Raw genomic sequence first — 13,381 nt, 5'->3', positions numbered from 1 at the left:
TATACAAATGGACGTCCACGGGGTCAAGCCGCTCATTGTGAAAACAGTCTCGGCTGAGTAATGCGAAAACCTTTTGCAAAGATTCCGCGGTTAGTACGACATTTACAGTTCTGCTTTATCAGGTAGATAGATCTGCATCTTACATCTCTGATCTACGATAAATCTGTATATTGTGACAAGTTGTACCTTCCATCAATTTTTGAGATACCCAGAATTTTTCTGCTTGGCATAGCTGGCGACCGTTCACCTTTTTATTGCTGGTTAGGAACATTTGCTCCCATACATCCAGAGATCCCAGAGAAACACGTGTATTTGTAAACGCCATAAACCGCGGTGACGACGATTCAGTCATGACAGCAGCGCATCAATCGTGACTACGCTGCAGTGCTGTAAAACTGACACACGGGCGTTCGTACCGCTAATTCGCTGATTGCTTTCTTTTATTTCATTTCGAATTAAAATACAAAACGCTCACAGTCATGTGAACACTGCCTCAGTAGATAAAATCGGATAGTTTCGCTATAATGTGGTTCAACAAAGGGCAAAGTAAGCATGACGAGACTCTTGCAGATTTGTTTATTAATTCTTATAATACTTTGTTTTGGAAACAAATATGAAGTTCGTCGGAAGTTCGCGACTGTCGCTCTTTGATTTTATGTAGCTCAAAACACCTTTTTTGCGTGCGACACTAGTAATGTTATTGATTCATCAGCGTCGTGCAGTCTTTTGTCGTTTCGTTCATACCCCCAACTTCCTGCATGGAAACTCTGGCGGATATCAAGTCGAATGACCTTGTTGCTTACGCACACCACAAATCAATGCCTGCGCTTAATTTAAGATGGGGCCGGACAAAATTTTTTGTTCGAGACAACTACTAGTTGGCCTTAAAGCTAAAGTAAGCTCAAGACGAAAACGATACGTCTCGGCGGTCGGTCTGTATATACGCACGTCTGAATGCACGTATACACCGACCCGCGTAGTTGCATTTTCGACTCTACGAAGAGAAATAAGAAATAACAGTACTAAATAGATCCATCTACTTAATTCGCTCCAACCAGCCAATTTGTGGTGGAAATCTACCAAACAATTTACCCGATGTCAGTTTATATAGTTGCAAGAAGTCGACCCAAAGCGTCAAACGTACGAAAAAGGAAGTCTTTTGTAAGAACTACAAAGTGTCGTTGTGTATGTTTAGCTAGTATGACTGAATAAATCGTTTCTTTCGTTACCTTTCAAAAAATTCGGAGATAGACGCGCTGCCGAATTTAAATGCTCATACGTTTCCGCTAAATACGTCTGTCAGTGTTTTTATTGCCGCCTCTTACGGTGGCAATGCTCACTAAAACAGTTTCTATTTTTCTGGCCATTACGTGCAAACTCGTTTCGATGGTAACAACTACAGTTTCAAGAAGCAGACACGAACGCTAATGTCCCCACGATTATTAATGTTCCTTCGACTGGTATTGCCAATTGCGCGCTTGTTATGTTTACAGTAAAGATATAGATATATAACGAGCCGTTGAAAATGGTTACGTTGGCCATCTTTTAGGTTCACGCCACAATTAGGGCTCGCACAATCGATTGCACCTAATAGTGACAATAGAACTCATAATTAGTGTAAATTCAAATATGAAAAGATGACCCTAAGAAAGGTTCGACCAACCACACCATCTGGTGCACAAGTAGAACTTGACAAAAAAAAAGTTCGTCAATAGGATTGTCGAAAGCAGTTAAGGACATTTATACGAAGAACAGTCTACTGGGTCCTCTGTTTCGAGCCAAAAACGTTAAGTAACAGCAACGTCTTCCTGTATCGCCGTAAAAGCTAGGTGACACGTTGATTTTTGATGGACTGCTGTGGTAAAATATCAACAGACTAAGCGATAAACTGGAGACACTTCGAGAAGTGTCTAAACTTAGGATACTTCATATACTTTTTTCATCTACACTAATTGTATACAATTTGTGATCGGCCAGGCGTAAAGCAGCAGCTCCTAGTCTCTATCCACCAAATGCTTGGTCCTTTAAACCACCGCGTCGAATTTTACATATTGGCGTGATCTTTTCTAGCTGATTCTTTTTTTTAAAAATGACACTTTTATATTTCTTTCGGTTCTTGTATAATTTTGTATATACACTTTTTATATAATTTTGTTTTTCATTCGTTGTTATTGGCCTGTTGATGGGGTTTACTTACGTGTGGTACCCGATTAGACGATATCCGTCAACACGTAACGTTCAGTGTTTTGTGAATTAGCGCACATACATGCCCTTATAACCATTGAAAGGCAAGAAGCTAAGCGAGCTATGATAAGAAGCGAGTTCGTATGGGCAATATGATTAGAAGAATGTAGGATATCGGTTGAAGAACTTTGCTTGAAAAGTCTATGATTGATACGAGATTTGTGTGAGAATTGAAACGGTGGATTAATCCAGCGAAAACTGAAAGCGGAACTAGTCCTAATAACTATTTAGCATCATTTGTTCTATTTACCGAGTCACGGCTAAAAAGCGTTCTAGAACTAACATGGCTGCTCACAAGCTATAATGTTCAGACCAGTAATCTAGTATACACTAACGGCGCATCCCGGTCTAGCAGCTTCATTAAACTGTCAAAACAAAATGCGACTAACGAAGGATCTGCAGATTCCAGGACTTTCACGTAGCTAGGCAAATAAAACGGCGAGACGGACCATCAATTCAACGTCATCAGCAGATAACATTTTTATTTACTTGCTCGTTCTCGGTGGCGTGTCAGGTATACGCCATTTGGGCTCGATGAACTGGCACAGTGTATACTAAATGTCCCTTATATATAGATTGATCGTATATCAATTCACTGTTCAGTACTGCCTTTTTTATACGTTCCGATGCAAAATACGTGTAGCTAAAAACTCTGTCGAATTGACATGATTTCTCATGATATCTTACGCTTGCCAGGAAATAAGTAGTCCAGTTATGAACACAGTTGTTATATACTTTCAATGAGGTCATATGAGTAGTTCACAGTGAATCAAGCATGAGTTTTTTTAATACTGTACATCGAACCGACGTCTGCTTTGGTTTAGTAAACCTACCATAATTGAATTTCGATAGCAGGAACAGTCAATGAACTACTGGTCGAAAAGAACGCACGAAATTCTCCTTCGATAATGCTGCCTATTGGACCCATTGCGACATGAATTAAAACAGTGACCATATTGGTATAAGTATATATATATATATATATATACAAATTTCCTTTCGATTTATCAAATATACCCTTGGTAGTTATGCACGCGCCACGTGAAGCCTACTATGATCCAAACATGCTGCATAGCTTTGGCAGAAGTATATCTCTTTTGTGCTCAACTATACACTCAGTTAACACGGGTGCAAAGTTAAACACACGGGCGCTAAACTTTTCGTAGACGTACTATTTGATCACGCTTTTATGACGTTTTCTACGAAGCTGCTGCACAAAGGCACTATACTATAGCTGGCCACACTTCAATAGGGAACAGAGAACATACAATGATAAACCAAAATGAGAACTCGAGCTACCGTCACAAAGGTGGCAGATACATAGTGTCACGAAAAGACAACGTAAATTTAGACGGCCAGCCTATCCTTCTTTTTGCACTCCTACGCCGATGTGGGCGCTTGTCTCGCGTGGCAACTAAGCAACGTGTGTGAGTCAGCGGCGGTAGCTATAACGGCAATAACAGCTGAAGCAAGTACAGGCCAGTAGTGCATCGTGTTTGTTTGTCTGTACTCTCCGATCTTGTCTCGTCATCGGCCTCTTCTGAAGAGGCCGCCACATGAAGCTGCCTTTATGACAAAGAACCCGTTATAGCAGAGCCCTTTAACCAAAAGAACCAAGTGCGTCAGAAGGAAAGCGAGAGCTAGGTCAAATGATTGGATGACAACCGCATAAATGGTACGTCGACGACTAGTGCGCTCCCTATTTAAGCGCCACTCCGTTTTACCAATAATTTGCGAACGGGATGGATATGCGTGATAAATAAGCCTATTTACTGATGTCGGCGAAGTGCTTAGACAAATCGAAATGTCATGAGCGCTTCAATGTTTCGTAGTGCCGGCGTTCGCGGTCGCAACCGATCGGTAAACCATACAGCCAGATCTGTTGAGTTATTAAAATAACAATAATAGAAATAAGAATCACTATTACTTCATTTAAACTACAGTTTATTTGTAAAAGCAGCTGTTGCAATCAAAACTACAACTTTCGTGAACTTAGTAGAGTAATATTGTTAATCACAAAGCTAAAAATTAAAACAATTACTGAGTAACACTAACGACAATGAACACTTTTCCATCTAAAAATATTGAAAAGAAATTTAGGTTTATTGAAACCAAGAAGTGCATAGTTTCCTACTGAAGTTTCAGGAAGCTCACTTTTTTTTTACCCCCATTTTTAATATCACTAAAACTACAGCGGTGCATTCCATTTTGTAACAGTTTTTCTTCTGTCGACAAAGACTTGTCCTTCGAAGGTCTGATGTCTTCGAACACGCTTCCGTTGGCGGCATAGACGTAACATCGTCGGGTCACATTTCTTCTATACGATTACATTTTATTTCCTCGTTTCATTGGAAAGCGTTAAAACTAAGGTCAACTGGCCTAAACCCTAACTTTTTTACCTTAATACCAAATACCGTCATTTGTGCTTAACTATAATTAGATTTGCTAATGACAAATATAAACAAAATAGGCGCATTACTATATTTACCATGGCGAGACTCCCGATCTACGCCTGATAGCCAGCCAGACAATGTATTCGCAAAATCTACCTAGCGACCTGCTTCGTTTTATAGTGGCCTGTTCCGGATTAGCTACTTTAGGCAGTGGGCTACTAGCTTTTGTTATGGCTAGCGCAGCTACTCTTGATAGTGCGCGCTGACGTACTTACTGATGGCATTAACGAGAGACGAAATAGGTTCAGAAGTGATGCCAGTTTCCGTTGGTATCGTTGCACATAGTATCCTTTGACATAGACGGACGAAAGCACAAACACATCTCGCTTAGGTAGACATGGCGGTGATTAGCACTCGTAGAGCATGTATGTAAAGCATCACCCCGCTTTAGCACTCCACAGCACGCACTGCTCGAGAATCTTTCTTCCGCACAGATGATCTGACCGGCGGCAATGTATTTCGTTTGTCTGAGCTAGGCAGTAGAGATTGTAGCGTAGAGTTGAAAATAGCGTATAGCCACATCGACTCACTGATTCTCACCGACGAAAAGAGCTATCGCACATGAAAACGGCATAGATGATGGTCTCTTAACGGCAGTTAATAGTCGTAATTGTAGTTTGCTTGCCTAGAACAACCTATTTGTCAGTTCGGCAACGGCTGACGTCATCTTAATAACTGTTTTTGTTTTTACTCTACCTAGCCTAGAGGAAAACATCACCACACGAAAAAGGCCAACGAATGTTGTCGCTCGCCGTGCAACTGTCCACAGCTTCACACCACTAATGCAAATGCAAAGACACTATCGGATGAGAAGTGAACGGCCGACGAAGGTGTGGCGCTTGATGAAGTGTCACTGTGGTCCGCTATTATTTTCTGTATGACGTGCGCTAACGACAACCTCACAAACTACTCGGCTAGCCATTTGCTTCTCGTACAACTTTTTTTCAAAGGTTTCTCAAAAGATCCGAGAATCGTCAGATGGTGTAGCACGGATGGAGTGATGGAGACAGCAGCAGCAGCAGCAGCAGCAACAACAGTATCCGTTGTGGTCGTTTCTTTTCCGGGTTATAACAATATTATTTCGTTAGTAGTACATATTACTAGTTACAGTATGAACAGCGTTGTTGTTGGATCGGTGGTAACAGCAGTGCCAGTGACCGTTATACTGAGAAAAAATTCTATTTATTATTAGTAGCGAACAATCGCCCGTCAATAACTGCTGACCGCTTTCGAACCGAAAAACAAGAAAGAAGTGATTTTGCCTTGTTCTTTTCAGCTGATCCTTTAGGCTTTCGTCTCATATCATGGCCACCACTCACTCACTCACTCACAGACAGACAGAGGCTATCCGTTCATTCATTAGCGCCCGGCCTTTCTGTACGTTGTCGGTCGTATTCCGCCGTGCGCTCTACCTTGCGTGAATCTTGTAGTGCGGTTCCGCTGAAAAACCCAACTGTTTTATCTCTCCTCGTTCGCCGATGAACTTGTTCCACACACCCACTAGACGCATTCTATAATACAATACAATACACTTAGAATCATGTTAACAACAATCAACAGTGGTGGGATGATGATAATAATAGCTCAAACATTGGGGTACTGCCCCTTCTAGCTCTGTGGCACGACTAGGAGATCGCTACCAGCAACACCAGCGCCTCCACTAACCACCAGCAAAAACGACGACAAATACAGACAGGCTAAGAGTGACCATCACGGGGCGGCCCAGTTATGGATGAATGAGCACAGGCAACAAAACACGAACCGACTGTCTCTGCATATGTCTTTTCCTACGGTAGTGTACAACGAGCGATCGCTCTAGTAGCTGTGGTGCTGGCCACCGTCGTTACCGTCGCCGCCGCCGCCGCCGCCGTCGCCGTCGCCGCCGCTGCCGCTGCCGCCGCCGCCGCCGCCGCCGCCGTCATCATCGCAGCCATCGTCGTAGATGTCTCAGTTGTTTCTAGTTGTACAAATAGTAGCTTCAGTAGTTGCGGTAGAAACGATAGTATCGTGTTCGTAGTTGTAGTCGCAGCAGAAATTGCAGGCGACAGGGTCCGTTGAGTGGAGGCAACAACTGGATGATATGTCCAGTTGCCGCAGTTGCACCGACCCGTGTGAGGCAAGCAGCAGCACTCAGCCCCTTCCTTCTCTACTCCAGAAAGGCTCTCCGCTCCTCGACGACGATCGCGGACGACTGCGACTTCGTCTTCCTCATCGTCGTCGTAGTAGTTGGGAAAGAACGGCAGGAGCGGCACACGCTGACAAGCACAGCAGGGTCGCTAGGCCGAGCAGCGAACATCGCAGTTAGCCGGCAGCCCGGCAAGACACAGACGACATCGAATAAGAAACGACGGGGAGAGATGTAGAAGGAGGGACGGACCGATCGACTATAGCAGAGGCCTGTACTAATGCAGCTACTGCCGTGGTGCTCCTTTCCCTAAGCCTGCAACAGCAGTAATGGCAGCGGCGACGGAGCTGCCGGCTGCAGTAGCGGCCCCCGCGCCGTTTATTTCCTCGTGTGCTCGTTCTAGTGCGGTCTACTAGTAGAAGTAGTAGCATAGCTGCTTGTTTCAGCCGCTATAACCGATGCTGAGAGCTGAGCAAGACCCAGCAGTAGTGACCGCCTCCTCTCTTCGAGTGCTCCCCCCAGCCGACATAGCGATGTACACAGCTTTCTATCGGTTTCGGCCTGCTGCGGTAATGCTGGTGCTCCGAGAGCATAAGGTACGAACAAACGGCTGCAGAGGCATACGCGCACGGCTGACCCGAGCTTTTCTACCTTTCCTTCTGGGCATGCGCGTCAAACAAGATCATCATAATCATTTCATTTTACCTCTCTTCATGTCGATATCCACACTTATAGGCACACGGATAGAGAGCTAGACATAGAGATAGGTACACGCGATATTGGGGAACCTTCAAGCAAGCTAACTCGACGGGAAGTACATCTACCCCTCAGCCACTGCCGCCGTGCACTTTCTCTCGCTTGCTTCACCACCAAACACTGCCATCGGTACACACAGTTGTCATGGAGCGCTGCTGAACCTCCACATTTTGACGCGCGGCCGCCAATCGACAGAACGAGGTCCGGTCGAACACAGCGACAGCGGTACGAACATCGAAACGCTAAAATCGCGCGGTCGAATCGAGATGGATCCATCATTTTCGAAAACCACGAAACTAAGATTATCCGGCTTTTTTCTACTAAACGTATTGAGGAATCGTGCAAAGCACGCATTCATGCCATTTTTATCTATCGGACGAAGCAGTACGAAACGTGCTGAATCACAATTTATTTAATTGAAGAAAGCTTACACTTCCTGTCTAAGATGGTCAGGTTCAGAACTGACACAGGATCAACATCAGCATCGATGGCGGGCGAGGAGGTGCTGTTTTGAATGTGTCGAACAGCTGATTCATTAAGGCCACAGTTTTTATGTGTATGCCTGTCGTAGGCAGAGCTGTAAGAGGAAGGGACAACATACAGATTTTGGGGTGTGTTCACTTTTTCGTATGGGTGGCAGAATCGAATACTAAATTTCTAATACTATAATGTTCCGTCCAACTGATTTGCTATACATATTTATCGCACCTGATACTCTTCGAAACAACGACGTGTCTCTAAATGAAACGTATTATATTGATGGAATCAGCTGGCTGCAATCATGATGGTGACGACGGTTACAGTTTTAAACGATAAGTACTTATGTGAAAGTGACAAGCAAAAAAAGTCAGTTTTGTTGAATTCTGTGATGGGGCGGTATATAAACCTCGCACCGGTTAGGTCTTTCTGAATAAGCACGATGTCAACCCAGACAGGCAGGTACCGTTTGTACTTACGTTTAAGCGCAAATCATATGTAATAAGAAGATAGACTTATATTCGGGTGGCAGTAATGTGAGATCTGTAGTAATTAAATGTCATACATGTAACGCGATGTAAGAGGCTCAACTTGGCATTCAACTCGTGAAGTGTCGTGTAATGGACGTCCGCGAAGTTCACATTATACTTTATGTTGCATCTATTATATTTCTTCGCTTGAATTTCCTAATCTTTAATCCAGATGCTATTAATTGTCATTCATTTCAAATAGCATAACTATTGTTCCAAATTAATCTGTACCTTGACTCTTATTCAGCCTATTTCAACATAAGCCAGGGTCCCTGAAAACTGCGAATCCGCTCTGCCGTCTGCTTTGCATAAACAAGAAAATATGCTTTTTCCGTGATATATTTTCAGTCGCTTTTTTAAAATGCTCGTCAAATACGGGACGATTTTTTTAGACGGCGTATCAATGCATAAGTAGTTTTCTTTTTCTCCCCAAATCCGCAAACTTTTTTTTTAATGCACCATGGCGAAGATTATAAAATTATTTGTCTGAGAAGGCTGGGATATAAGTAATACCAGCGAAATGGACAGCAATCTTTTGTTTATCACAAAATGCCAGTAATTTGTTGTTATAGTCAAGGCTCGAACTTTCCTATCGCTCTTGCAGAGGGTTATTGCCTTTCTTTGGAAGAAGATCTTTATAAACTTGAGTTCAAGTACTACAAAGCCCGGCAAAGCCCTCCCGATTTATCACAAGTACTCGACGTCGGAAAAGACGCGGCAAACTTCACATGGAGACAAATTGAAATCGGCGACAACGATTCGGGGATAAACTCTACTGTAAAGGTGAGTCGACTGTTGCAAAATGGAAATAATTGTAATTGTTGATCGGGATTCTGATTGTTGTTATCAGAGTAGTATATGCCATGGTAGAAACAAAAATACTTTAATACGCTACTTTTTGATTATACATCCTTCAGTCGCAAACCATCTGAGCTGCGTATTTAAAGATTTAGAAACCGGTTTTATAATTTATGTCAAAGCGATACCTAAGTATATTCAGGTGCTGTTTTAAGCGAATGATATAGCTTGTTTAATTGTAACAATTTAGCTTATGATGTTGCGTGCCGAGAAAGTTAAGCATGCTGCCCGTATCAAGTAAATCTGAAAGATAATTAATTACCGAAACACTGATATCCTCGAAAGGAGTCCCAAGCAGATAGTGCTTATAACGCTGTTACAAATGCCCTTCAATAAATCCATATAGGTGTGCGAAGTGGTTAGTGTGCCGGGTCTTCTTCTGGTTCCTGAAGCATTTACACCAGAAGGTCTTCATCGATGGACTCACCGGTCTCTTTTGGATTTCCCTGAAAGGCCAAATGTAACCAATCTAGAAACTCTGCCGGCCTCCGTCACGAGACGCATAGGGGAGAGCAGGGTATTAAACGTACAGTTTTTTTTTTACCTATTTATTTTTAACCTTATAGTAATGCCTGATGACACCTATTTAGTTTTTCAAAGCTGTATCCTATAATGTACTAATGTGTAATGCAGTTGCCCCAAAATAAGTTATTGTATGCAACGGAGAAATTATATTCAAGGTCTCCATTCAAGAATGGTATCGAGCATGTTCAACCATTCTTAAGGCCCTGCACTACGTATAGTAAAAATCTATTTGTGTGAGCTAGGAAACCCCTACCCTCTAGCCCAGCATTAGATTGAGCATAATGAAATGATAAAAATAAGTTTACTGCCGCGCTTTTTAAAATACATTTCAGGTAGTTCTTGACGTCGAATTGCGCAAGAAGCTCCGCTGGACAACGCTGGGATATCATCACGACTGGAACTCGAAGGTACGAAAATGAAATTACATAATAGTGTATAATCTCATGTTTCAGTTCCTTTACACATCTGAGTCAGATTCAACAATAGCGTTATATTTGTGCTATTAGCAAAATGCAAGGAGACGCTTCCGATGCTTGCTATCGATTCTGAGGTCAGTACGCAGCATGAACAACTATATATTTCTTATAACCTAGTTAATGTGCTCTCTGCATTCCATTATGCTTTCATTCTATGCAATGTTTTCTCTTGATGTACGATAAAGAGGCGCAGGTTTCCTTGTAGCCATGGCCTTTTTATGAAAAAAGGATGCTTTTTAACTTTTTTTTCTTCAAAAAAGGGAAAAAAAAGGTTGTTATAGTTTATAATTACTTGTAAGTCACTGATATATTTCGACTAATATTTGATTCGGGTTTTATTATAATTATTATTATATTTCGAAAGCCTGCATTGAATCGTGTTCAAAAAACATACATGTCGCATTCTGTTCTATTTCCATGTTGTAGTGTTGGCATTGAATGCTAGCAGTAGGCAGCAATGTAAGTTAAATCACGCTTTTTAATTTTCTTATTTGACATGTTTCTGTAATTCCGGTGCGTAGGTTTTATATAAATGGTTACTTAGACACGATTCTCTCATTGACAGGTATACGACTTAGCGAATTATACCACTTTCCCATCGGATTTGGCACGCTGTGCGGCTGTCTTTGCTGAACAGGTGGCTGGGTACGCCTATGAATATCAGGCAGAGGCGGCAATAGTCAATTACTACCCTGTTGGTACCACCTTATCAGGTAACGGTTTATTCGTTGGTCAAAACGTTTATACGAACATAAAGGGCTATTACCTGAACACACATGTGGAAATACTATGTGATCGACTCTTCACGTGGTACTTTTCTGTTTTACTTTAAGCACATTTATGCTAATGCTAAATGGCACAGATGTATAATAAGGTGCTCTTAAAGCGCACATAATAATGTTACGATTCACTGCTACAATTAACAGCAGGTAAACAACAGCGTTCACATGGTTAAGATATGTACGCGTGTGTATCGCCGAACATGAGAGCAGTATTTTTATGTATTGCTCTCAACAGAATGCCGACAGTTTGGAATAAGCGGTGATAAACAAAATTATCACATAAGTGACCCCCTAATAATCTACAATCGACTAATACAACGTTTCTATCCATTGTAAGCTTGTTCTCTCTGTTTGGCCTACTTTGTCAATATAGGTCACGTTGACCATTCGGAAGAAGATCTGTCTGCCCCGTTGGTATCCATCTCGCTCGGCTGCACGGCCATTTTCCTGATTGGGGGTACAGAGCGCTCAACTCGGCCTACGCCAATCTTCTTGCGACACGGAGATGTAGCTCTTATGACAGGGGCTTCCAGACTTGCATATCACGGCGTTCCAAGAGTGTTTATAGAAAAGGGATCGTTTCGAAACCGTCATTTTGATGATTCTTCCCAATGTCGTACTACAGGAAAATGGGAAACTGATGCGGAGCATACAAGTGATGAAGATGAACAATTAGATCAATCAGTAGAATGCAAGGAATCCATCTGCTTTTCATATTTAAAAAAAAACCGAATTAATATTAATATTCGACAAGTTCACAAACCCGACATCTAGCGACTCAAGTAGGGATTTGGTTTCAAACCTAGATGGTTCTCTAACTGCGTTTGATGTCGGGAACTACTTGTGGTTTTGCCACGTATTTGGTTATCAAGAACATACACCTTTTTAATCGTAAAGCAAACGTCTTGGTACAAACTTCAATGTCATGCAAACAAAGCAAACCTGCCTGTTAGACAATTGCTAGCGCCATACGTGGATATAGTTATCAAACGATGGAGAGTCCACCTCGGTAGCCCTAATATTAGATAGGACTCTGGCATATCACTCTTCTTTGATAACTCAGTAGGGTAGAACGTTGCTGAATTCCTTATACAGAAATACTGGAACGAACTTTGTCACGACAGATACGGTGTGCTTTATGTAAATCTAAGCACTTTTGTGTATAAAGTGACTCGGTAGTGACCAGTCTTAGACCCTGTATTGAGAAATTATTAGGTTAGGAACTTTACGATAAGCTAAGCTACTTGATGTCGGATTGCTGTTTATTTTTGCACATACTGTCGTTCAAGTTATGTAATGAAGTTGCTGCCCAATAATGTTTGCCGTTTTAGTTAAGTGAAATGGCCGCCATTTAGTGAGAAGGTAATGCCCATGCTTGTTCGTAACATCGGAACTAAACCTCTCAAGCAAATAAAAAAAAAAAACAATAAAATGAATGCTCACCGAGACTCGCATAACACAATAATAAATCATTCAATCATCATTGCTATCATATAAATTTTCTTCCAGTCATATCGAAATGCTGCTTTCAAATGCGTGTTATAGTTTAGATAATAAAAAAAATCACTTGCATTATCTGACCTACATATATGTTATCGTCATCTTATAAAGAGGCTAAAAATGTTTTGGCAGATTAGCAATTTTCACATAAATAATAAAATATAGTATACCTACAATTTTATTGTACTTGATAGAATGAAGTAAAATTTCCGATGTAATCTATTGGATGCATTAAACTGTTCGATTTTTACGTCCAGTATTGCTTTTAAGTATTATTTCGGATGGCTGACTTCTAGTACGATTAGGAAATTGATTTATGCACGGTTTCGAACTTCGATCATCTCACGTGTTCCTACGATTAGGAAGCAAAGATGTTACTCAGCACCGCCACGGGAACCTCTGGATTGACTTCCTGTTTGCTTAAGGAAGCAAAGATGTTACTCAGCACCGCCACGGGAACCTCTGGATTGACTTCCTCTTTGCTTAGACTCATTCCGCAAGTGTGTTCAACGTCAAACATCAGGCTTTTAAGTTCGGAGTCTTTTTGGGTTTGTCGTGCTTAATATAAACATCTAAGGGTAGTTCTGAATTTCCTAAACTGCTTGTTTGCATGCAAAACCGCGTACACATTAGAAGAAGGATTCTATGGGCGCTC

General features: G+C 41.8%; 2 protein-coding genes across 3 annotated transcripts in view; one reads left to right on the top strand and one right to left on the bottom strand.

Moving 5' to 3' along the window:
* The window catches only part of LOC111243988 (uncharacterized), a 40,840-nt gene extending 33,468 nt beyond the window's left edge, over positions 1-7,372 (bottom strand). Inside the window, exon 1 of the mRNA XM_022790479.2 lies at positions 4,913-7,372. The gene's annotated coding sequence lies outside the window, so the exon portion shown is untranslated. The remainder of the gene's footprint in view (positions 1-4,912) is intronic.
* A 746-nt stretch (positions 7,373-8,118) lies between these two features.
* AlkB (alpha-ketoglutarate-dependent dioxygenase AlkB) lies at positions 8,119-12,902 on the top strand. 2 transcript variants are annotated; one of them, XM_022790480.2, is made up of 6 exons: positions 8,119-8,513; positions 9,190-9,368; positions 9,790-9,969; positions 10,301-10,375; positions 11,010-11,157; positions 11,600-12,902. In XM_022790480.2, the coding sequence occupies exons 1-6, from the start codon at positions 8,498-8,500 to the stop codon at positions 11,998-12,000; spliced, it is 999 nt and encodes a 332-aa protein (XP_022646215.1). In that variant the 5' UTR covers positions 8,119-8,497; the 3' UTR covers positions 12,001-12,902. The 2 variants fall into 2 exon arrangements, with proteins under 2 accessions (XP_022646215.1, XP_022646216.1); XM_022790481.2 differs by having other exon boundaries at positions 8,120-8,513; positions 9,790-9,960.
* The last annotated feature ends 479 nt before the right edge of the window (positions 12,903-13,381 follow it).

This window comes from Varroa destructor, unplaced genomic scaffold (genome assembly GCF_002443255.2).
Source record: "Varroa destructor unplaced genomic scaffold, Vdes_3.0 BEIS01000002.1, whole genome shotgun sequence".
Lineage (NCBI taxonomy): Eukaryota > Metazoa > Arthropoda > Arachnida > Mesostigmata > Varroidae > Varroa > Varroa destructor.
The sequence above is the reverse complement of the archived record's forward strand: the minus strand, read 5'-3'. Positions and strand labels throughout refer to the sequence as shown.